The 17385-nt window shown below is 36.7% G+C and overlaps 1 protein-coding gene across 1 annotated transcript; it reads right to left on the bottom strand.

The window, feature by feature from the left end:
• Nucleotides 1–4299: 4299 nt before the first annotated feature.
• On the bottom strand, nucleotides 4300–16756 carry enpp1 (ectonucleotide pyrophosphatase/phosphodiesterase 1). Its single transcript, XM_015045415.1, has 13 exons — nucleotides 16600–16756; nucleotides 16475–16506; nucleotides 16209–16336; nucleotides 14704–14773; nucleotides 13710–13797; nucleotides 11111–11295; nucleotides 10936–10975; nucleotides 10164–10324; nucleotides 8705–8834; nucleotides 8044–8118; nucleotides 7275–7407; nucleotides 5655–5799; nucleotides 4300–4602 (listed from the first exon to the last, which is right to left on the bottom strand). Exons 1-13 carry the CDS (start codon nucleotides 16727–16729, stop codon nucleotides 4450–4452), a joined length of 1470 nt encoding a protein of 489 aa, XP_014900901.1. The 5' UTR covers nucleotides 16730–16756; the 3' UTR covers nucleotides 4300–4449.
• Between the last annotated feature and the right edge of the window lie 629 nt (nucleotides 16757–17385).

Genomic DNA, 17385 nt, shown 5'->3' with positions numbered 1-17385 from the left:
AATTAACAATAAATTTTTTTTTTTTTTTTTTTTTCCCCCTTTCCCCTGTGATTTTTTTTTTTTTTTTTTTTTTTTTTTTTTTTTTTTTTTTTTTTTTTACTTTCCTTAAAGTCATAAGCTTAAGGCAATGGCTGCAAACAGATGCACAATTACACATCCGTAAATCTTTGAAAAGCAGAAGTGGAGCCTCCTGCGCAAGCAACAAAAATGTAGCAAGTGGTTTTTGGGTAATAAGCAACAACAAAACATTTGTCTTGACAGCGGTAAACCCAGATGACCAAATGTCCAGCAGTTAAGCTTGTGTTGCAAGGTAACGACTCTGGGCTTGGTTGGGGTTGCTAGGTAACAGTGCAGTGCAAAACACCACAAAAACCTCTTTAATAATTAGGAGGTTGATTTAAAAACTTCTCATTTTTCAGCCACCCAAAAACATTAACTAGGTGCCGGAAAATGTCTGAATAGTTTTTTTTTAAGAACTTGGATTGTTTTTTTTTTTTTTAGAAGAAATGGAGACCCAAATGGAAGAATAAAAAAAACATACAAAAAGGGAATTTTGTACAATACGTCCCCTTTAAAATACATCCAGAGATTTGCCTCCATTAACTGAAATGTTTTGATTTGATCTTGCAGAGGCATGAAACTGTAATCTATGAATTTGAAGAAAGTAATAAAAATATATTTGGCAATTCTGACTGAAGTAAAAGAAAAAAGGATGTCTAATATATTGCCAGACAGTGTAAACTGTATCTGATAGTTGAGGGAGACATATATCTAAGAGATTTTACAGGATAAACTTAAATTAATTGGATATCTCACTCATAATTAATATATTCCCTAAAATGGAAAATCTGTGCTTGAGGTCATCACTTACAAGGAAGCAGCGTCATAGCTATTGAGTGGTGCAGAAGTGGCCTGTTGAATAGCTCAGTGTCAGCCTGTGTTAGCAGATAAAACCCTTCACTTGTACTAACCAGAGCTGCCAGGAAGCCTGCGGAAAAAAAAAAAAAATTGTGTTGGTTTTAATTAGACACGATTGATGACCGAGGGACACAGCAGCGAAGGCAGTGGGGCGACAGTCATTTCAGGCCTGACAGGTAAAACACACTCATTTGTCACGCAGCCCTTCTATGCAGAGGAGACAGATGAATAAGGTTCTATGTGGTTTAGCAGAGGCACAGTTCCAATTTGAGAACAGAGAGGGGGATGGTGTGACCGTATCAGCAGACCGTATCAGCAGACCACATCAGTGACAGTAAAAGACACCTAACTGACTACCACGGAACCTAAAAATGGCTCCAGAGTACCGTGAGAATGACCAAACCAAATAAAGGTGACGTGTTCAGCGGCTGCACAAGAGTTTCCTGGAAGAACTGAGGGAGGAACTGCATGCAAACTTGTAGCTGCAAGCAAATCCAGATAAGAAACCAAAAGCTCCTCTGAACTCACAGAAGAGGGGTTCAGAAAATAATCGGTGTTTTTAAAGCTGCTGTGTGTAACTTATATTAAAAATTTTTTTTAAACTTATTTGTTAAAACTATCACTGACAGTGTAAGACATAATTTGCAAAAAATCGACATCCTTTGAAATAAATTGCTGTGACAGAGTACCGTCTTAGCGTTATTAATCACTCTTGTGTACGCTCTGCTCATATCCTCCCTTTCTCTCTGCTACACTAAACTAGTTCACAACCACAAAGCCTGCCATGAATGCTAAGGCTAGTTAGCATGGCTAGATAAATAGTTTTCATCGAATGGTAAGTTGTTTCTCCACCATTAGTACATTTAGCAACACGTACACAGGTATGATTGACAGCGCTTAGAGCTTCTTCCATGCTCTGATTGGTTGTTTTTGACCAGAAGTGATGCAATCCTTCAGGTGACAATAGTAGCTCTGGGAGGAGATTGATCTTTTCACAGATTATCTGCTTCACATTATACAGATAATCTGCATTATACTGTCACACAACATGATGATAGTTTTAACAAATACATAAACAAACATATTTTTGTAAAAGTTACATACTGCAGCTTTAAATTCTGGAAAATCACAGTCCACACCATTCCCAAATGTTGCCGCAAGGAAATAAAATTTAAAACACCTTTAAATCAAGTCATTTAAAGTAAGCAGTGTAATTGTTTTACAGGATAGAATTTTGTCTTCACAAAGTTCCTTCTTACATGAACATTTCTATAAACACATCTTTCAACTGTACATAATGTTCTAAGAACAAATGACCACAAAGTGATAGAGTTGCAACAGGTTAACCAAGCATGTCAACCAACATGTCAGGCAAAAGTCATGAGAACTGAACTCTTTCTGACGCCAGTTAAGAGAAAGGAGAGAGGATAGGTTTGTGGTCTGAGAATTAGGTTACTGCAGAGCCGAGAGGTGCTGAGCAGAGAGCTGCAAAGTCTTATCTTCAGTTTGAACGGCACTGATGGAGCGGTCAGCCCGAGGAAGTGGCAGATTTTAATACGCGGCAGAGGAAATGTGTGCAGCTCTGCTTCCTTCCTCTATGTGTTCACACAGGCTGTTGCAAGCTGGAGAAGTTTTACAGTGCAACAGCTGCTTGGTTTTTATCTTATCTCTTTGTTTCGTCTGAAAAATTCCCTTTTTTGTTGACGTGAGAGTGCGTAAAATCATTTTTTGCATCAGCACAGATTCTGATTGAATAGTAAAAAAAAATAAAAACACAAATAGTAAGTTTGGTATAGAATGTATTTCTTTATATCTACGTTTCTGACAGTACTGGATCACATCATGGACACTTTGAGGAACTCGATGTAAAATCAATACATTGGAAATTATAGTGTGGTGTTTTCAAATTTATATCCACACGTACACACATTTGTACAAACACTCATGCATGGATTGATAAAGGAACTTTTCCAAAACATACAACATCCTGTACATCACTGAAAGAGATGAAGAGCAGAAATAACAACATAGAAATGAAAGAGAATCAGGAGGTAGAGTGATGGTGGTTTGATCCAAATTACTGCAGTCTGCATGGAGAAGATAGGGGAAAAGCTACACACACATGCACACATACCTTACTGCCAAAAATGTAGAAACAAGAAATCACTTCATTAAAACTGGTCTGGCAGCATGAAGTAGGCTAAAAGCTCTAAAAAAGCAACACATAATGCCCTGAAAGAAAGAAATTCAAGAACAGATAGGGAACAAAATCACTGATATCTACACTCAAATTCATTCTGACGAGGCTTGTTTGCCAGATTAAAGTAACATTTAAGCAGATATTGAACATCACATTTTATTTTCCTCAGAAAATGTTTTTTTTTTTATTGGTCTGAAGTGATATTTTAATCTTAAATGTTGTGTTTTTGTTCGCTGTATGCAGAAAATCATCATAATTCACAGAAATAGAGGCTTGTGAACATTATTTTCAGTGTAATTAATCAGTACATTGTGTTTCACTCCAGGAATTCATTTTCTGAAATATATTAGCTAAACACATTTATAACTGCAATTTAGCAAGTTATTGAACATAAAATATGATTAAACTATTCAGTATTCATTGTAGTATTTCAGATGGGGAATTTACTGACCATCTTGTGGCTCAAACTGGAGATTGCAAACACATAGATATAATTAAAACGATCTTAAAGCCATAAATTACTTTTTCTCTTTGTGTGGAAAATGAAAGAGGACGATAAAAGCATAAAAGCTAATTATAAATAGTTTTTTTTTAGTTATTTAATTATAAAAAATACAAAAGCTAATTGATTGCTAGAAACTGTTTTTAATTTAAAAGTTGTAACACCAATAAACCCTCTTCCATTTTCTTTCACACACTCATCGGTATAAAATAAAAGCACAACAATTTTGCTTCTGTGGAAGAATCTTCTGCCTGTGGAAGGGCAAATAATCCATGATCAACATACACAAACTAAAAATAGAATAAATCTTTTCAAAAATTGATCAAATGCCAAAACTAGTACTGGTGCAAAACCATAAAAATAAAAAGAATATACATTAAAATTAGGCAGGAACAAAACTTGGATGGATAGACCTCTTAAAGTATGGCATTTCTTTGATTTTATCCAATACAGTAATGTATTCCTGATATTTCACAGGCAACAAATATTCCAGACAAAAAAACAACAACAACAGCAACAAAAAAAATGCTTATATTTTTCCAAAAAAGTCTGAGGAAGGTCAAAGATTTTTATTTTTTAAATTGAGATTCACTGCATAGATTCGTGCCTAAATTACAGGAAGACTGGTCTTAAAAATGATTATGTGACTAATGAAATGAACGGCCCTTCAAGTTAGAAATATTTTGGTTTGAAATAAGAACCTTTTATTAATGAAACAGCTACAAAACCCACTATTTGTGGTGCATCCAAAAAACAAACAAACAAAAAAAGGTAGCTGCATGCCCACCAGTCTGGTTGTGTTTGGTTGGTTTAGCCATAGTCTCTGAGTTTAAATCGTGTGTAGAAATGTTTTGAGCTGTATCGTTTCTTCCACCGATATCCTGCCGTGGTAGAAGCTGAGTCCCGTTAGCAGCTCGATGTCTCGGACTCGTGCGATGTGAAACCTCAGCCACTCCTTCACCCACGACAAGTCAGACTCCGCCTGAAGAGAGGCGGAAAGAGAAATTACGACCACAAACATAGTGTAATATTTTATATATAACGCTGTGTTATATGTAATGCTCTCCTTGTCTGCCTCAGAGGGCAGCCATGTCCTACCAAGTTTGCTTTTGTGCTAATTTGTGAGATGTTTGGATATTGTTTTCTAACCTAACCCTCGTTTAACCCTTTTATGACATAAGTCTGCCTGGATATTTTTGCTTATTTTCATTGTAAGCAGTTCTTTAAATGTCTTGTGAGTAAATACATTTGCCCATTTATCCATAACAACTGGAACTTTCAATATCTAGCAAGTTATTTTTACAATTTATCATCTATTAATAGAGCGCCCCTCAGATTAATTTTGACTCCCTGCTATGGCGGGGGATGAAATTACCATAATAACCAGATATTGGCTGGAAAGCACAACGTCTCCCCTTTCAGAAACTGTTGGAATTTTTCAGATAGCGCAACGTGTGGTGGAGTTACGGTACCGCAAATTTGGCTGCCATTTGGTCCGAAAGGGTTACATTTTTCCACGACTTTATTTTCCGACCTGTCTGCTTCTTTCTAGGTTTTCAAGATGCTACTTGTTCACTAATCCTGTTCTGGATTAGTAGTTATGTCAAGTCACGGCAAGTTTACTTGTATAGCACATTTCAGCAAAAAGGCTCAAACCCCATCATTACAATCCTCAAGCAAATTAAATATATCAATCAATGTTTCAGTTATTACAAATCAAAGGCAACTCTAAACAGGTAAGGGTTTTTTAAGCATCTGTTCAGTGCTTGGGTCACCTGGTGACATCATAATGTAGGTCTGTGTATTATTAGAGAACAGAAGTCCTGTAACAGACATAACTGCTCTCATTACTGCACAGCGAGGTTAAATAGAGTCAACATAAGTTGACTCTATTTAAAAAAAGGTGATGTATAATTACACTGAATTGTAGCACCCTGCAGTTATTCTGCTTTGTGTTCGCGCGGTTTCTCTACATTTGCTCGGCGCTGTAGTTGTATGGAGCTTTTATCTGAGGTGTAGTTGGTTGTTACTCACAGCACAGAACTCTGAGTAGTCAGGTTTGTGGGGCATGATGAATGCTATGGCCTGAAGCGGACCCTCACAGTTAACAGGACTGAAGCTTGAGTTGCGACAGCTGGTCATGATCAAGAAGAAATGCGTTGGCACTGCAGTTTCATTCCTGGAGAGAGAGAGAGAGAAAGGTTTGTGGGGTTTTAACAAAAAACTGCTGGAACAAAAAGTGTTTCCTGTGAAGAAGAAGATTTTCTTTAACTCTTCTGATTTCCACCTTTGCGATGACACAAATCTGTCCCCCCCCACTCACTATTTGTCAAAAATAGTCCTGGATTTCCACACCAGGGGCACTACCACAAGATAACTGCCAGGGGATGTGAGGAAACGCTGTCAGTATTTCCTGGTTAAATCATAAATTAAACAGAAAAAAACCTCGCAGGAAACGGGGGAAAGATTAGAAGAACATAATCAGTATTGATGTATTGCGTTCTTCTCCAAAGCTCAGCGCGTGTGGTTTGACACCACACTGTCAACTGGTTTTGATTTACATGTTGCACAATCTTTGTTTAGCAACATTGTAATTGCCCTGGGTATTTTATAAAACATGCACAACCACATCTTTGATTTATGTGAAAATGCTTCCTCGCTCAGAAATGGAGGAATTACATTTAAATAGCTCACAAGTGTTGGCTAAGTGTGAAACCTTTGGTCTGATCTTAACCAATAAATGTGTCGAACGTCTTCTTGCTTGATTTTGAGGTGAGTTGCTTAGCTTTCATTTTCTCCTGAAGTGTTTTCCTCTAAGGAATTTACACGATTGGAAAGAAAATCGGAGCAGAGTCAAAGCAATGCTCAATCCAGTGAAACATTTCAGATTTTTTAAATTTGGGAATGATTTTTTTATTATTACTGTTACTGTTACATGCAACAGAGACATTTTTTCACATTTCAGACATATCTCGTCGCCTGTCATGCTATATACATGGTTTGATGAATGTTCTGCTAAAGTTCATCTCGTTTTTTTGTTGCTGGTCATTTAGTTTAGTTTTAGTTTTTTGCCGACTTCTATCCCACTTTATCAGTCTCTCTTTCTCATTGTTGAAGCAAAAACACTGACCTTAGCTGAGGACAGTGAGGATTTTTGTTCAATTATTTGTTTTGTAATTGCAAAGAGAATGCTTTACAACCATTTTCAGACTGACAGATATCAACTTTGCTGCTCGTCTTTTCTTGACTGTCTTTAAGTTTTCGAAACTTTTTAACTTTCTTCATGTTGTCAGACAGAGATGGTATGAAAATGACTAGTAGTAACAAAACTGATCGAGTCCGAGTCAGGGACCCATTCACGATGAAGATGAAAGAAAGAAACGCACAAAAAAATAAATAAATAAATAAATAAAGTTGATGAATATCCAAACTAATACACTACTTGATTGAACAGCCCTGTTTTTAAAGTGATAATGACATCTCTTTATGAATATTAAGTTAAATTTGTGCATCTAGTCATTTTTTAACAAATAGAAAATGGGAACAATTTAAAAAAAAAACATCGACTTTTTCAGAAACATTTATTAAACAGAATATCACACAACAACAACAACAACAATCACTAAAGCTGTGGTATAGTTGTAGACAACTTACCCTGTGTTTTTACTGACTGGATCTACATTTCCATCAAAGTCTTTATCAAATATCGGCCCACTGACGACATTGACTCCGTTCAGGTCTTGAGAATATTTCAAAAGTATAGAAGTGTGGAAATGGCTCCAAACCTCTGGAAAACATAAATATGCAGTTTAATACATGTAATCCTGCAATTTGTACAAACAAACAACATTAAAATTTGAGTTATCAGCGTAACTGTGTATCAGGAACAGTGAGCCACTAGGGGGCAGCACCTGTTAGTATTTTATAGGGATTCAGAAACTAAAATTTTCTTTCATTTATTGTTTATTTCCTGGCAAAACTCAGAGGGATTTAATTTATCAGAACTTAGCTAACAACAGCAGTAACCAGATTGTATATATCCAATTTATAAGGTGCATGTTCCAGTTAAAACAAAATGAATTAATGATGTTGATTCATAATATTATGTTACTATAACAAAACTTTGTTTTGCTGCTGGCACTGAGTCAAAAATCCAGATATTTCCTCAGTTTGGGACTTGATGAATAGATTTACAGCTACGTTTTGTTCAAGCTTGCACAAAGCAGGTTTTCTACGTGCCGGTGGTCTGACAGCCATGAACACGAAGTTGCATCACAGATTTCTGTGCTTTGTTCAGCCAGTTTAACTACCTGTCCCTGGAGATCACAATTTTTAGTTTTGAAATGACTGCATTAATAATGTAATAACTCTAATCGCAAATTGGAAACACACACGTTTGACAAATACTTCCATAAATACTCACCTTTAAATGCAGGGAACATTGGGGCCATGTTACTGCTGATAAAAGAGTCAGACACTGAACCAGTGATATTCAGATCTGTAAAAATAATGACAGGTGAAGCAACAGGTATGGGACTTTTGATTTTATAGTCAAGGATTTCGAAACTGAAGCAAAAGATGTCACTTTATGATGACTTGCAAAATCTAAAAATGCTTATAATGTGAAATGCTTCACCTATTTTCCTGCAAAAAATCAGTGTCAAATCTCACTTTGTAACATGATGACAGGAATGAAAACATTTAATTTGTGGTCATCCAGGTGTCTCACTTCTGCTGATGTGCGTTAATTTCCCTGTTTCCCTTCATCTGCTGAAGCTTCGTGGAAGCAAACCTTTCTAGAGCATTGTATTAGTTTTTAAACCCCTTGAACTTTCTGACATTTCTTCCTCCTGCAGCAACAAAATTCTATACATGATATTAATACTTTACATGAAGCAAAGCGGGAGAAATGTGAAACCAAAACAAATCAGATCAATGCAAAAAGCGGCATCCACTGAACTGACGGGATCTCAGAAAAGGCTAACAAGAGACTCTTCTCTTCTACATGCTTGAAAAGTGAATTCATTTCGGCACAGGTTGTGCCACTTTCTGCATGACATGCACAGGCATTTACACACACTCACAGGGCGGGTGCAGCAGGCCATAGGTCAGAGCGGCCTCATCTCTGTAGAGGAGACACAGCTGGTTGGAGGAAGACGGGACTCGAAAGTCGGCTCGAATGCACTCATATGGGCTCAGGGTTGGCACTCTGGACTGAGAGAGGGGATCAGTCAGCGGTGGACAGTGTGGACGGGACAACAGGACATGTCTCTTATGGAAGATCGCTTGGCTGGATTTAGAGATGAACAGATCAACGAGGAAATATCTCTCTTTCGGTTCTCTTTTCAACTTGAAAGTCTTATGAGAACGAAAATGATGTCTAAATCTTTAATTTGAACGTCTTAGTTATTGATAACATTTCATTATGAAACACATTATCGACAGGAAGTAAAAAAAATAAAAAACAGTGCTGTTGACTAATGAAATAAATGGCCCTTCAAGTTAGATTCTCTCAGAAGATGACTAAAATATAACTAATTCTTTTTCAAAGGTAAATATTAAAATATAAAGTGAATTTTATCCCGAAACACAAGTTTGTGTCTTTTGTAACTAACCGTTTAACTTTATTGTTGCCAGGATTCTTTTCTAAAATAAATCTTTGATCTAAAGGAGTTTTATCCTGGTTAATCAATGACTGAAGAAGAAGAAGAAGAAGAAGAAGAAGAAGAAGAAGAAGAAGAAGAAGAAGAAGAAGAAGAAGAAGAAGAAGAAGAAGAAGAAGAAGAAGAAGAAGATGAAGAAAAAGAAGAATGAATTTAACTAGCCTGAATGTGGATTGAAGTGAAACCTGTTAACTTCAGGTCATAAACATTAATTTAGACTCCTCCTCCTCCTCGCATCGTCTCAGTCTCAAACCTTTATTCACAGTACGAACCGTAGCAGACGATGATTGATAGGAGTTAGAAGTTCCTGCTGGCTCAGGCTGACAGTTTTAATTTAAACCTGGTGGACTCTTGGAAATCCTATTAAAATAGGAGTAGGGGGCTGATCCAGCCTGCCAAGTTACGCTGATTATTTCTGTGGAGTATTTTATTTCTCCAAGAAATTAAATTAGGCCAAGATTGATTTTGCTCTTGGAATCGTAGTCTTGACTATAGATGTAATCTATTTTATTGTCTTTTTTTTTTTTTAACTAACAATGAATGCAGATAATGTACTGTAGCAGGCTATATTTTGCTCATACTGTATTTGGAAAGCACATCCACTTGCTCAATCATTCAGACAGAGGAATCCAAAATCTCTTGGAAACAAACAGCTGCGCCTGAGGTTGTGAATTACAAGAAAGCTCCACCACAAAGGGAAGAAAGACAAGAGCTGTTTGAGCCAGCACGGATAGAGAGGATGAGCAGCAGCTGTTTACAGAAAGGATTCAGATGCCGTACAAACCTCCTCCAATCCGCTGCCAAACCAAAACCACAGAAGAAATACAGCCGAGGCAGCCCTGACTGATGGGGCTAAGTTTAGAGATGAAAGAGAGCTCACCAGAGGCTGGAGGGTGTACGACACCCACAGCGGCATGAGGCGGTCCCGGCTGTATCCACTCAGGTAGTCGGCGTGGTGCAGCAGACAAAAGCTGTTCCCCGCCTGGATGACGCTGGGGATGCCGAAAGGATGATGAAGGCGGCGCAACTTAGCTTTGGCCTCTAAGGAGGAAATTTAAAGTGTGAGGCAAAAATATTTCCCAGTGCTATTTTAAAAGGGGCAGTATTATGGGTTTTCCAGGAATATAGTTCGGTTTTATAGTGCAATAAAGTAACTATGTTAACTTCAGTTGTTGTAAAAGTACCACATCTATCACATATGACTTAAAGTATATTTCAACCCTAATTTCACGCCTCTGTCTCTTTAAAAGCTCCTGCTCGTTCCGAAACCCCGCCTTCAGGAAGTCATCACAACGTCGCTCCTGTATGAACCCTTTAAAAATGTTTTTACCATCTTTGCCCTGAGAAGCAGATCGTACAATGAGCTCAATTCAGGTGTTTGCTAATTGCTGGTGACTAGTCTGAAGAAACCACGTGGGGGAGTCATGGTGGAGGGGCGAGGAGGAGCTGCGCTCTTGGAGGTGGAGCTAGGTCCGCCCCGGCTTTTTGCAGAGCTGAATGGTTGCCACGGGAGATTAAACGATTTCTCAAACGTGCATGAAAGAATCAAAGCAACACTCCATGTATGTTTTCAATGAGGGAAGAACATTTGATGTAAAGTTAAAAACATAGATTCTTTGAAATAAAATATATATATATATGTATATAATTACCTGAGTTTGTTGATAAAATAATTCTGTTCATTTCTGTCTCCTGCAAAGAAAGCCACAGTTTGTTTCAGATTAAATTAGGCTTGTACATACATTTCAAGACAGCTGACGTATCAGGACCGGTAAAGAGGACAGATTTTTTGATCCGATGTGGCCAAAAAAAAAAAAAGTTTCATACCTTCTCAGTGCTCTGAGAGGAACAGAGGCAGTGCAGGTTGTCTGTGGGAACCAGGTTGGTGCTCTCACAGGGAGTTTCATGGGAGAGCTGCGCTGGGTGAACGGGTTGATAATGGGGACGCTTCAGGAGATGATTCAGGCTGCCATGGGTCCCATTGTTTGGGGATGGACGAATACCAAGAAGGTCTGATGTGGGAAAGGAAAAAAAAACAAACAAGAAAAACATTATTCAGGATTTATAACTCGTACAAATTGAGGTAAAGAATGTTTATCTGAGAGAAAAATAACCTGCAAAAGCATTTCTGCTCTTGTTTCTAATTTAATTCAGACACATTTTAGGGTTTCGAAGTATGCACAACCAGTTCAAAGTCATGCCACAACTCTAGAGTTGCACCAGCCCACATAAAACCTTTGTTTTGATTTTTTTGGAATTTATTTTTAAGCCGTTCGAAGGAGGACTTGGCTCTCATTTTTGCCCAATCTCGTCCTTATTGTTGAATCATGACCGTAAGGTAACAAAAGCCTGCAGCGCTTTAGCTGTTACATTGTTCTTTTAAGTTCATGCTGTGCTTGAGCTTTCTGATTTCTTTTGAAGGCTAGCCCCTCTTGGGAAGGTTTATTACCGTTTCATGTTTTCATGGTTGCCTCACTTAGATTCAGTGGGAGTTTCAGGACATTAGAAACCGCTTTGAACCCCCTTCCAGACTGAATGTTGATGAATTAGTTTCTCATCTATTGTTGAATTTATTGCGTGTTGCATGTTGAGATCTGTTGTCCACCTCGTCTAACCAGACAGATTCTGAAAAAGTGATGTCATTTGTGATTAATAACAGTTCACTATTAATAAATTGGGATTACAGACTCTGGTCAAGTCTTATTCACCATTTGAAAACTGCATTTTGCATGTAGTCAGGTTATCTTTGTCTGAGTTTGATGATCTAAAACATGCAAGTGGAAGTAAAAAAAAAGATAAAACTGGTATAATCTGTAAAGAAGGCAAACATTTTCTGGTTTGATCTGCCACATAAAAATCAAATACAATTTCTCAACATTTGTTCTAAACATTTGGAACTAGCTGGGTTGACACTGGTTGCTTCTCACATTTTTCTATTTTGCTCTTCAAATAATCTTATTAAATAACCACAATATTTCTACAATATCCACTTCTTCTGACATGGATATGTTAAAATCGAGGTTTGGTTTGTGGGATCTATTGACATATTTAGGAAGCAGAGCAGCTACTGAAAGCTGAAGAAATGCACCTGTTTCCTGTACTGACAGTTACGGGGATGCTGTCGCAACTGAGGCGAACAGCAGCGTTCCCAAACGCGGGAGGAAAATAAGAACAAACCAAACAACAATGTGAGCAGATAGTCAACATCTATATGTTGCAAACAGACTACCTCTGTTTTTGAGATTAAAGCTTCTGAAAAAAAAAAAGTAGCAAAACTGATTAAAAGCTGAACAGGAGAGAGACGTTCTTTTTTAAGGCCTGTCAGGTTAAAATTTGACAGAGCAGCGTTCTGTTTAGGATATTAGTCACTAACTGTAAACGTCCATTCAGCAGGCGTGACTGAACATTAACTCTGTCAAAAGACATGCTCAAAGTGAATAAGGTTATTTGTTAACAGCCAAGAACATGTTTAGCAAAGTCCTGAAATTGCAAATAGTTTCTATTAAAGGGGCGCTATTATGTATTTTCCAGGCACATAGTGCCACTTTATAGCGCAATTACGATACATTCAGTTTGTATAAACTTTGTAATGTATCGTCTTGAAACTGATCTCTGACTCTTTCTGACACTCCACATTCAGCATGTCATCAGAACAGTGCTTTTCAGGGTTTCCCCCAGTGTATTACAAGCCTGGCGAGCCACCAGGCTTTACTTGTGCCCCCTCCAGGCTTAACATTGCTTATTTATTTACGTTTTTTTTCTTTTTTTTTAAATGTTTGCATTTTTAAAGATTTTGTAGTTGGCGTTAGGGTATTAATCTTCCAATATTCCACTACTACATAATTATCAAGTGATATTTTCAAATTTCCTGTCAACTTTATATATTTTTTAACTCAAAAACACGGCGGGCCGCTGGATGAAAGACTGCCAGGCGCCCTAACCACCAGGCTTATCAAGTTTTCTGAGAACCTTGCTTCTCATTATGTTGTTTACAATTGTACGATAAATTCAGCAGATATGCAGTTCCACCAGTTGTTTGCTAATTGCTGCTATTGTTAGTAGCTGTTAGTAACATTGGCATAGTTTTGGTGTGATTGTTCTAAACAAACTGCTGAAGTTTGTGTAAAATTTGCATGACTATTATTTGTTTTATAATTTTGTTTGCGCTAAATTAGCTTTTGTTAGCTTCGTCTGTTTCCGCTGGTAATGTTCTTGACCAGAACTGTCTTGCAAAAGAGATTTTTATTTTCAGAATAAAATCTGATATTCTCCAATGGAGTTTGACTTGAGTCTGTCACATCAACTTTCATTACTAAAACGCGAGCTTCATTTTTTCTATTTTATCACAACAGTTCACCAAAACGTCAAGAAACTGAAATGATTTACAGCAAGAAGAGAAAAAACAATAACTCAAACAGCCACTTACCACACATGAGGTTATATAATTCAATGTTTTCAAATGTTGGCCCGACGTATTTAGTTTTAAATCCAGGACCGTATCCAATGAAGATTGCCTAGAAGAAAAAAAAGAAACATAAAGCATCTTCATTCGTTTCTTTTCACACATATGATGAAGTAAACTAAGCTAAGCTTTTAAGCAACAACGCCTACCAGTTTGTGTACTGGAAAACGTTATTCAGTCCCTCTGTTAACATCAAGACGTCAAACATCTGATTCACTTATTTAGTTCATTGGTAAATATTTAAAGAGAAGTCAAGCTCTGAATTGACCTAAACCCAAACAGTTTTCTATACTGAATTTCCACTTGGTGGGACAATAAAGGCTGTTTTTATTCTATTCTACACGAAAGGAGAGGAAGAAATAATTTTGGTTCTTACTAAATAAGTAACCAACTAAGTGCTCTAAGTCAAATTACAGCATGTGACAAATTAATCTAGACAATTAAAATAAACTGTGATGACTAAGATTAATTACAGTGGTATTAAGTTGAAATCTTTCTGCATTTAGGTTGAGAGAAACTTCTCAAACTATTGCGCAATTATTGCAATTTGCTTAATTCTTGGATAATCTCAGTTCTTCGCACTACTTAAGGGCTCTGTAGAGGTTTGCCCAAATATGTCCTCTCCTGTCTGTTGGTTTGTGGGTTTCTGCAAAAGAACCAGAGGTGGTTCAAGATCTCATTTTATTGTTTTCAAACAGTAACACAAAAATGAAAGAATGTTGAACTACTAAATATAACAATTACTTGTTTTTAAAGTCCCTCTACTTCTTCACAGAAGCTTTTTATTCCTTCAAGTCTCAAATACCCAGAGAGGTTAATATTCTGATTATAGAAAACCTTTTGTTTCCTCATATATCAACAGCTAAATATAAGAAGTTCCTGTTTTCTTAAGAATAAAAACGTCATGATGCAAAATGTCTTGACCCTGGCAAGCACACACATCCTTCCTTCCTCTGACCTGCATGTTGGTGAAGAGATTGTCTGAGCCATGGAAACCACCGGTGCAATACTTGACATCGTCTTTTTTACTGAGGAGAAAGCATTTGAACAGGAAAAGCAAAATTAGAGGAAATAGTAAAGTATATTAAACATCTTCCACTGCACAGTTTCTTGACTCTGTCAAGTCAGTAGCTTTATTTGTCCAGCTTGAAGCAATTTGCCACAATTACAGGGTTGGTGCAAATCAAAGGATTTGTGCTATTTCTTCCCAACATGCTTCATTCATCACACATGGTTCCTGTCATTAGTTACTGTAAAAGATTTATGACTGCAGTTTATCCATCATATGACGTGTCACATTTAGAAAAAAATTACAGGCTTTTCATTACAAAAACAAAAAAAGTGCTCTGATGTAAACCTTTTGGAATATTCTATAAGAAGAAAAAACTTTCTAAGCACAAGTTATAAGAAGTAATAGATAAAAGTTATCTGTTTTGTATCAGAAAAATGTACTTTCTGAACACAAAGTAAGCGTTGGCTATTTGAACTACCAGTTCAAGCATCACAATAACAAATTTTGCTGGACGATAAAGTGTAATAGAAGTTATTGCGATAAACGATAATGTTGTTTTCAGACCATTTCTAAGTAAAATAACGGTAAAGGCAAAACAATAATACAAGAACACATTCTCAAAGATCAATAAACTTTAAATTCTAATGAACAGTTAACACTGGAACTCGAAGACATATTAAATATCCAAAATAAATAAACAAAACAACAAATAAAATTATTTTTGAAACTTTGTAAACAAAATTTTCCTTAAAAAAGCGCTAGTTGAGACGAAAGCACTAAACTGAAGACTTTTATCATCCAGTTTTAGTAGAAAGAGAGAAAAAAGAGAAACGATAAATCATGCTGATGGAAATGATTGAGTTTGTTTTAATTCATCATCTGATTTATTGATTATTGTGACAGATGTGGGGACTGTAAATCCTTTTGACCTCATACCATCCAAAAAACGTATGTCATAAACTAATGTTAGAGAGATAACATAAACTACTACTTTATTTACCAGTTTCTATGTTTTCATCTTTCATTTATGAAGATGAAAATAACACAAAATATATATAACTGCAATAATCAAGATGTCAGTAGCATAAAGGGTTGTTGCTCAAAAGTTATTAGATCATTTTCTATAAAATGAAAATCATTATTTTGTGAGCGAGGAATGGTTTTTATTTTTTTCCTCCATCTTTCTGCTCCAGCGACATTTTCCTGGTTTTGCCGTGTTTTGTCACATATTTACAGAAATACTTATAATCGCAAATCGTGGTATTTATCATTTCTAAATCGTCCCAAAATCAAAATCCCCTCATAGCATAAAAAAATAAAAAATACCCAAACTAGACAAACTTTGTTGCTTAACTAAACCATATTATTAGACTGGAGCAGATATTAGCAACTAATGTCGTCCAGTTTATGCAAACTGCTGTGCGAAAGGAGATGATGATCTGATTACTTACAGCGCTGCCTGCCAGCCCTCCTTCATGTACAGGTGACCCCTCTCTATGCGCTTGTTGTATGCAAAGTGCATCCTTTTGGGGAGGTTTTCTTTGAGGTACGGCTTCATTGGCTGGTCAGGGGCCCTGCACTTCAGAATGCACACAGACGGAGAGGATCAACACACAGCAGAGAGACGACGGGACTGTTTGTCATGAAGCCACACAAGCACATGATTTTTCATTCTTCCTATCAACACAAAAAGTCACGCTTGGAATACTTGGCATACCGACAGGTTCTTTATCAGGCCCTCATAGTCGACTGCGGAAATGAACAGTAAGGGAAAGTCAGGCTCTCTGATTTCAAGCAGACTAAGACCAAAAGATTGTTAAATCTGAGCGGACAGGAACTCACAGGAGAAGTAGTCCTGTGGGAGGCGCTTCGGTCGGATGCGAGCTGCTGGGCCCTGGATGACCGTGAAGTTGGATGTGTCTTGCTGGTATGTCGACACATAAGCTGCCCTTTGACAGGAAGCCTCCTCCATTCCTATTGAAGTAACGACTTTGTATAAATGTCGGCCACCAAAATACTTTTCAGAGAGATAAATAATAATAGATTACAAGTGTATTATTGTTCCTTTAACTACTGGTATTGCAATGGTGCGATTCCAAGGTCTCCAATCTGCAGCTGTAAAGTCTTAATAACTTTGGCAAAAACGTAATAAAGAACCTGCATATAATTGCAGGTTTTAGCTGCAATTATATATATATATATATATATATATATATATATATATATGGATATATATCCATATATCCATATATATATATGGATATATATTTTTCAAAATATATCCATAAAATAATTAACATGTTTATCATTAGGTTGGTAACTAAGTATGTTTTTAGAAGCAAAATCAGCTTTATGGGCCAAGATTGTGTTCACAAGAAATATTATTCTGATATTAGGTATACATATATAAACTTTCACGAATACAAAAGTTTTTTTATATGTATAGAATTTTCCACAAATATCAACATTCCATAGGAAAAAAATCTGTTAATTGTATTGCAAAAATGTTACATCCTTCTTTATTTTAAAACGTGAAAATAGAAATTAAGGATGTTTTCTTATACAAACACAAAAAAGTACATTTGTACATTTGTTACAGGATGTTTTGTCAAATTGATAAAGAAACAA

Source organism: Poecilia latipinna, unplaced genomic scaffold (genome assembly GCF_001443285.1).
Source record: "Poecilia latipinna isolate Pla-1442-1.1 unplaced genomic scaffold, P_latipinna-1.0 Scaffold725, whole genome shotgun sequence".
NCBI classification, from domain to species: Eukaryota; Metazoa; Chordata; class Actinopteri; order Cyprinodontiformes; family Poeciliidae; genus Poecilia; species Poecilia latipinna.
This window is presented reverse-complemented; position numbering and strand designations above follow the sequence as displayed.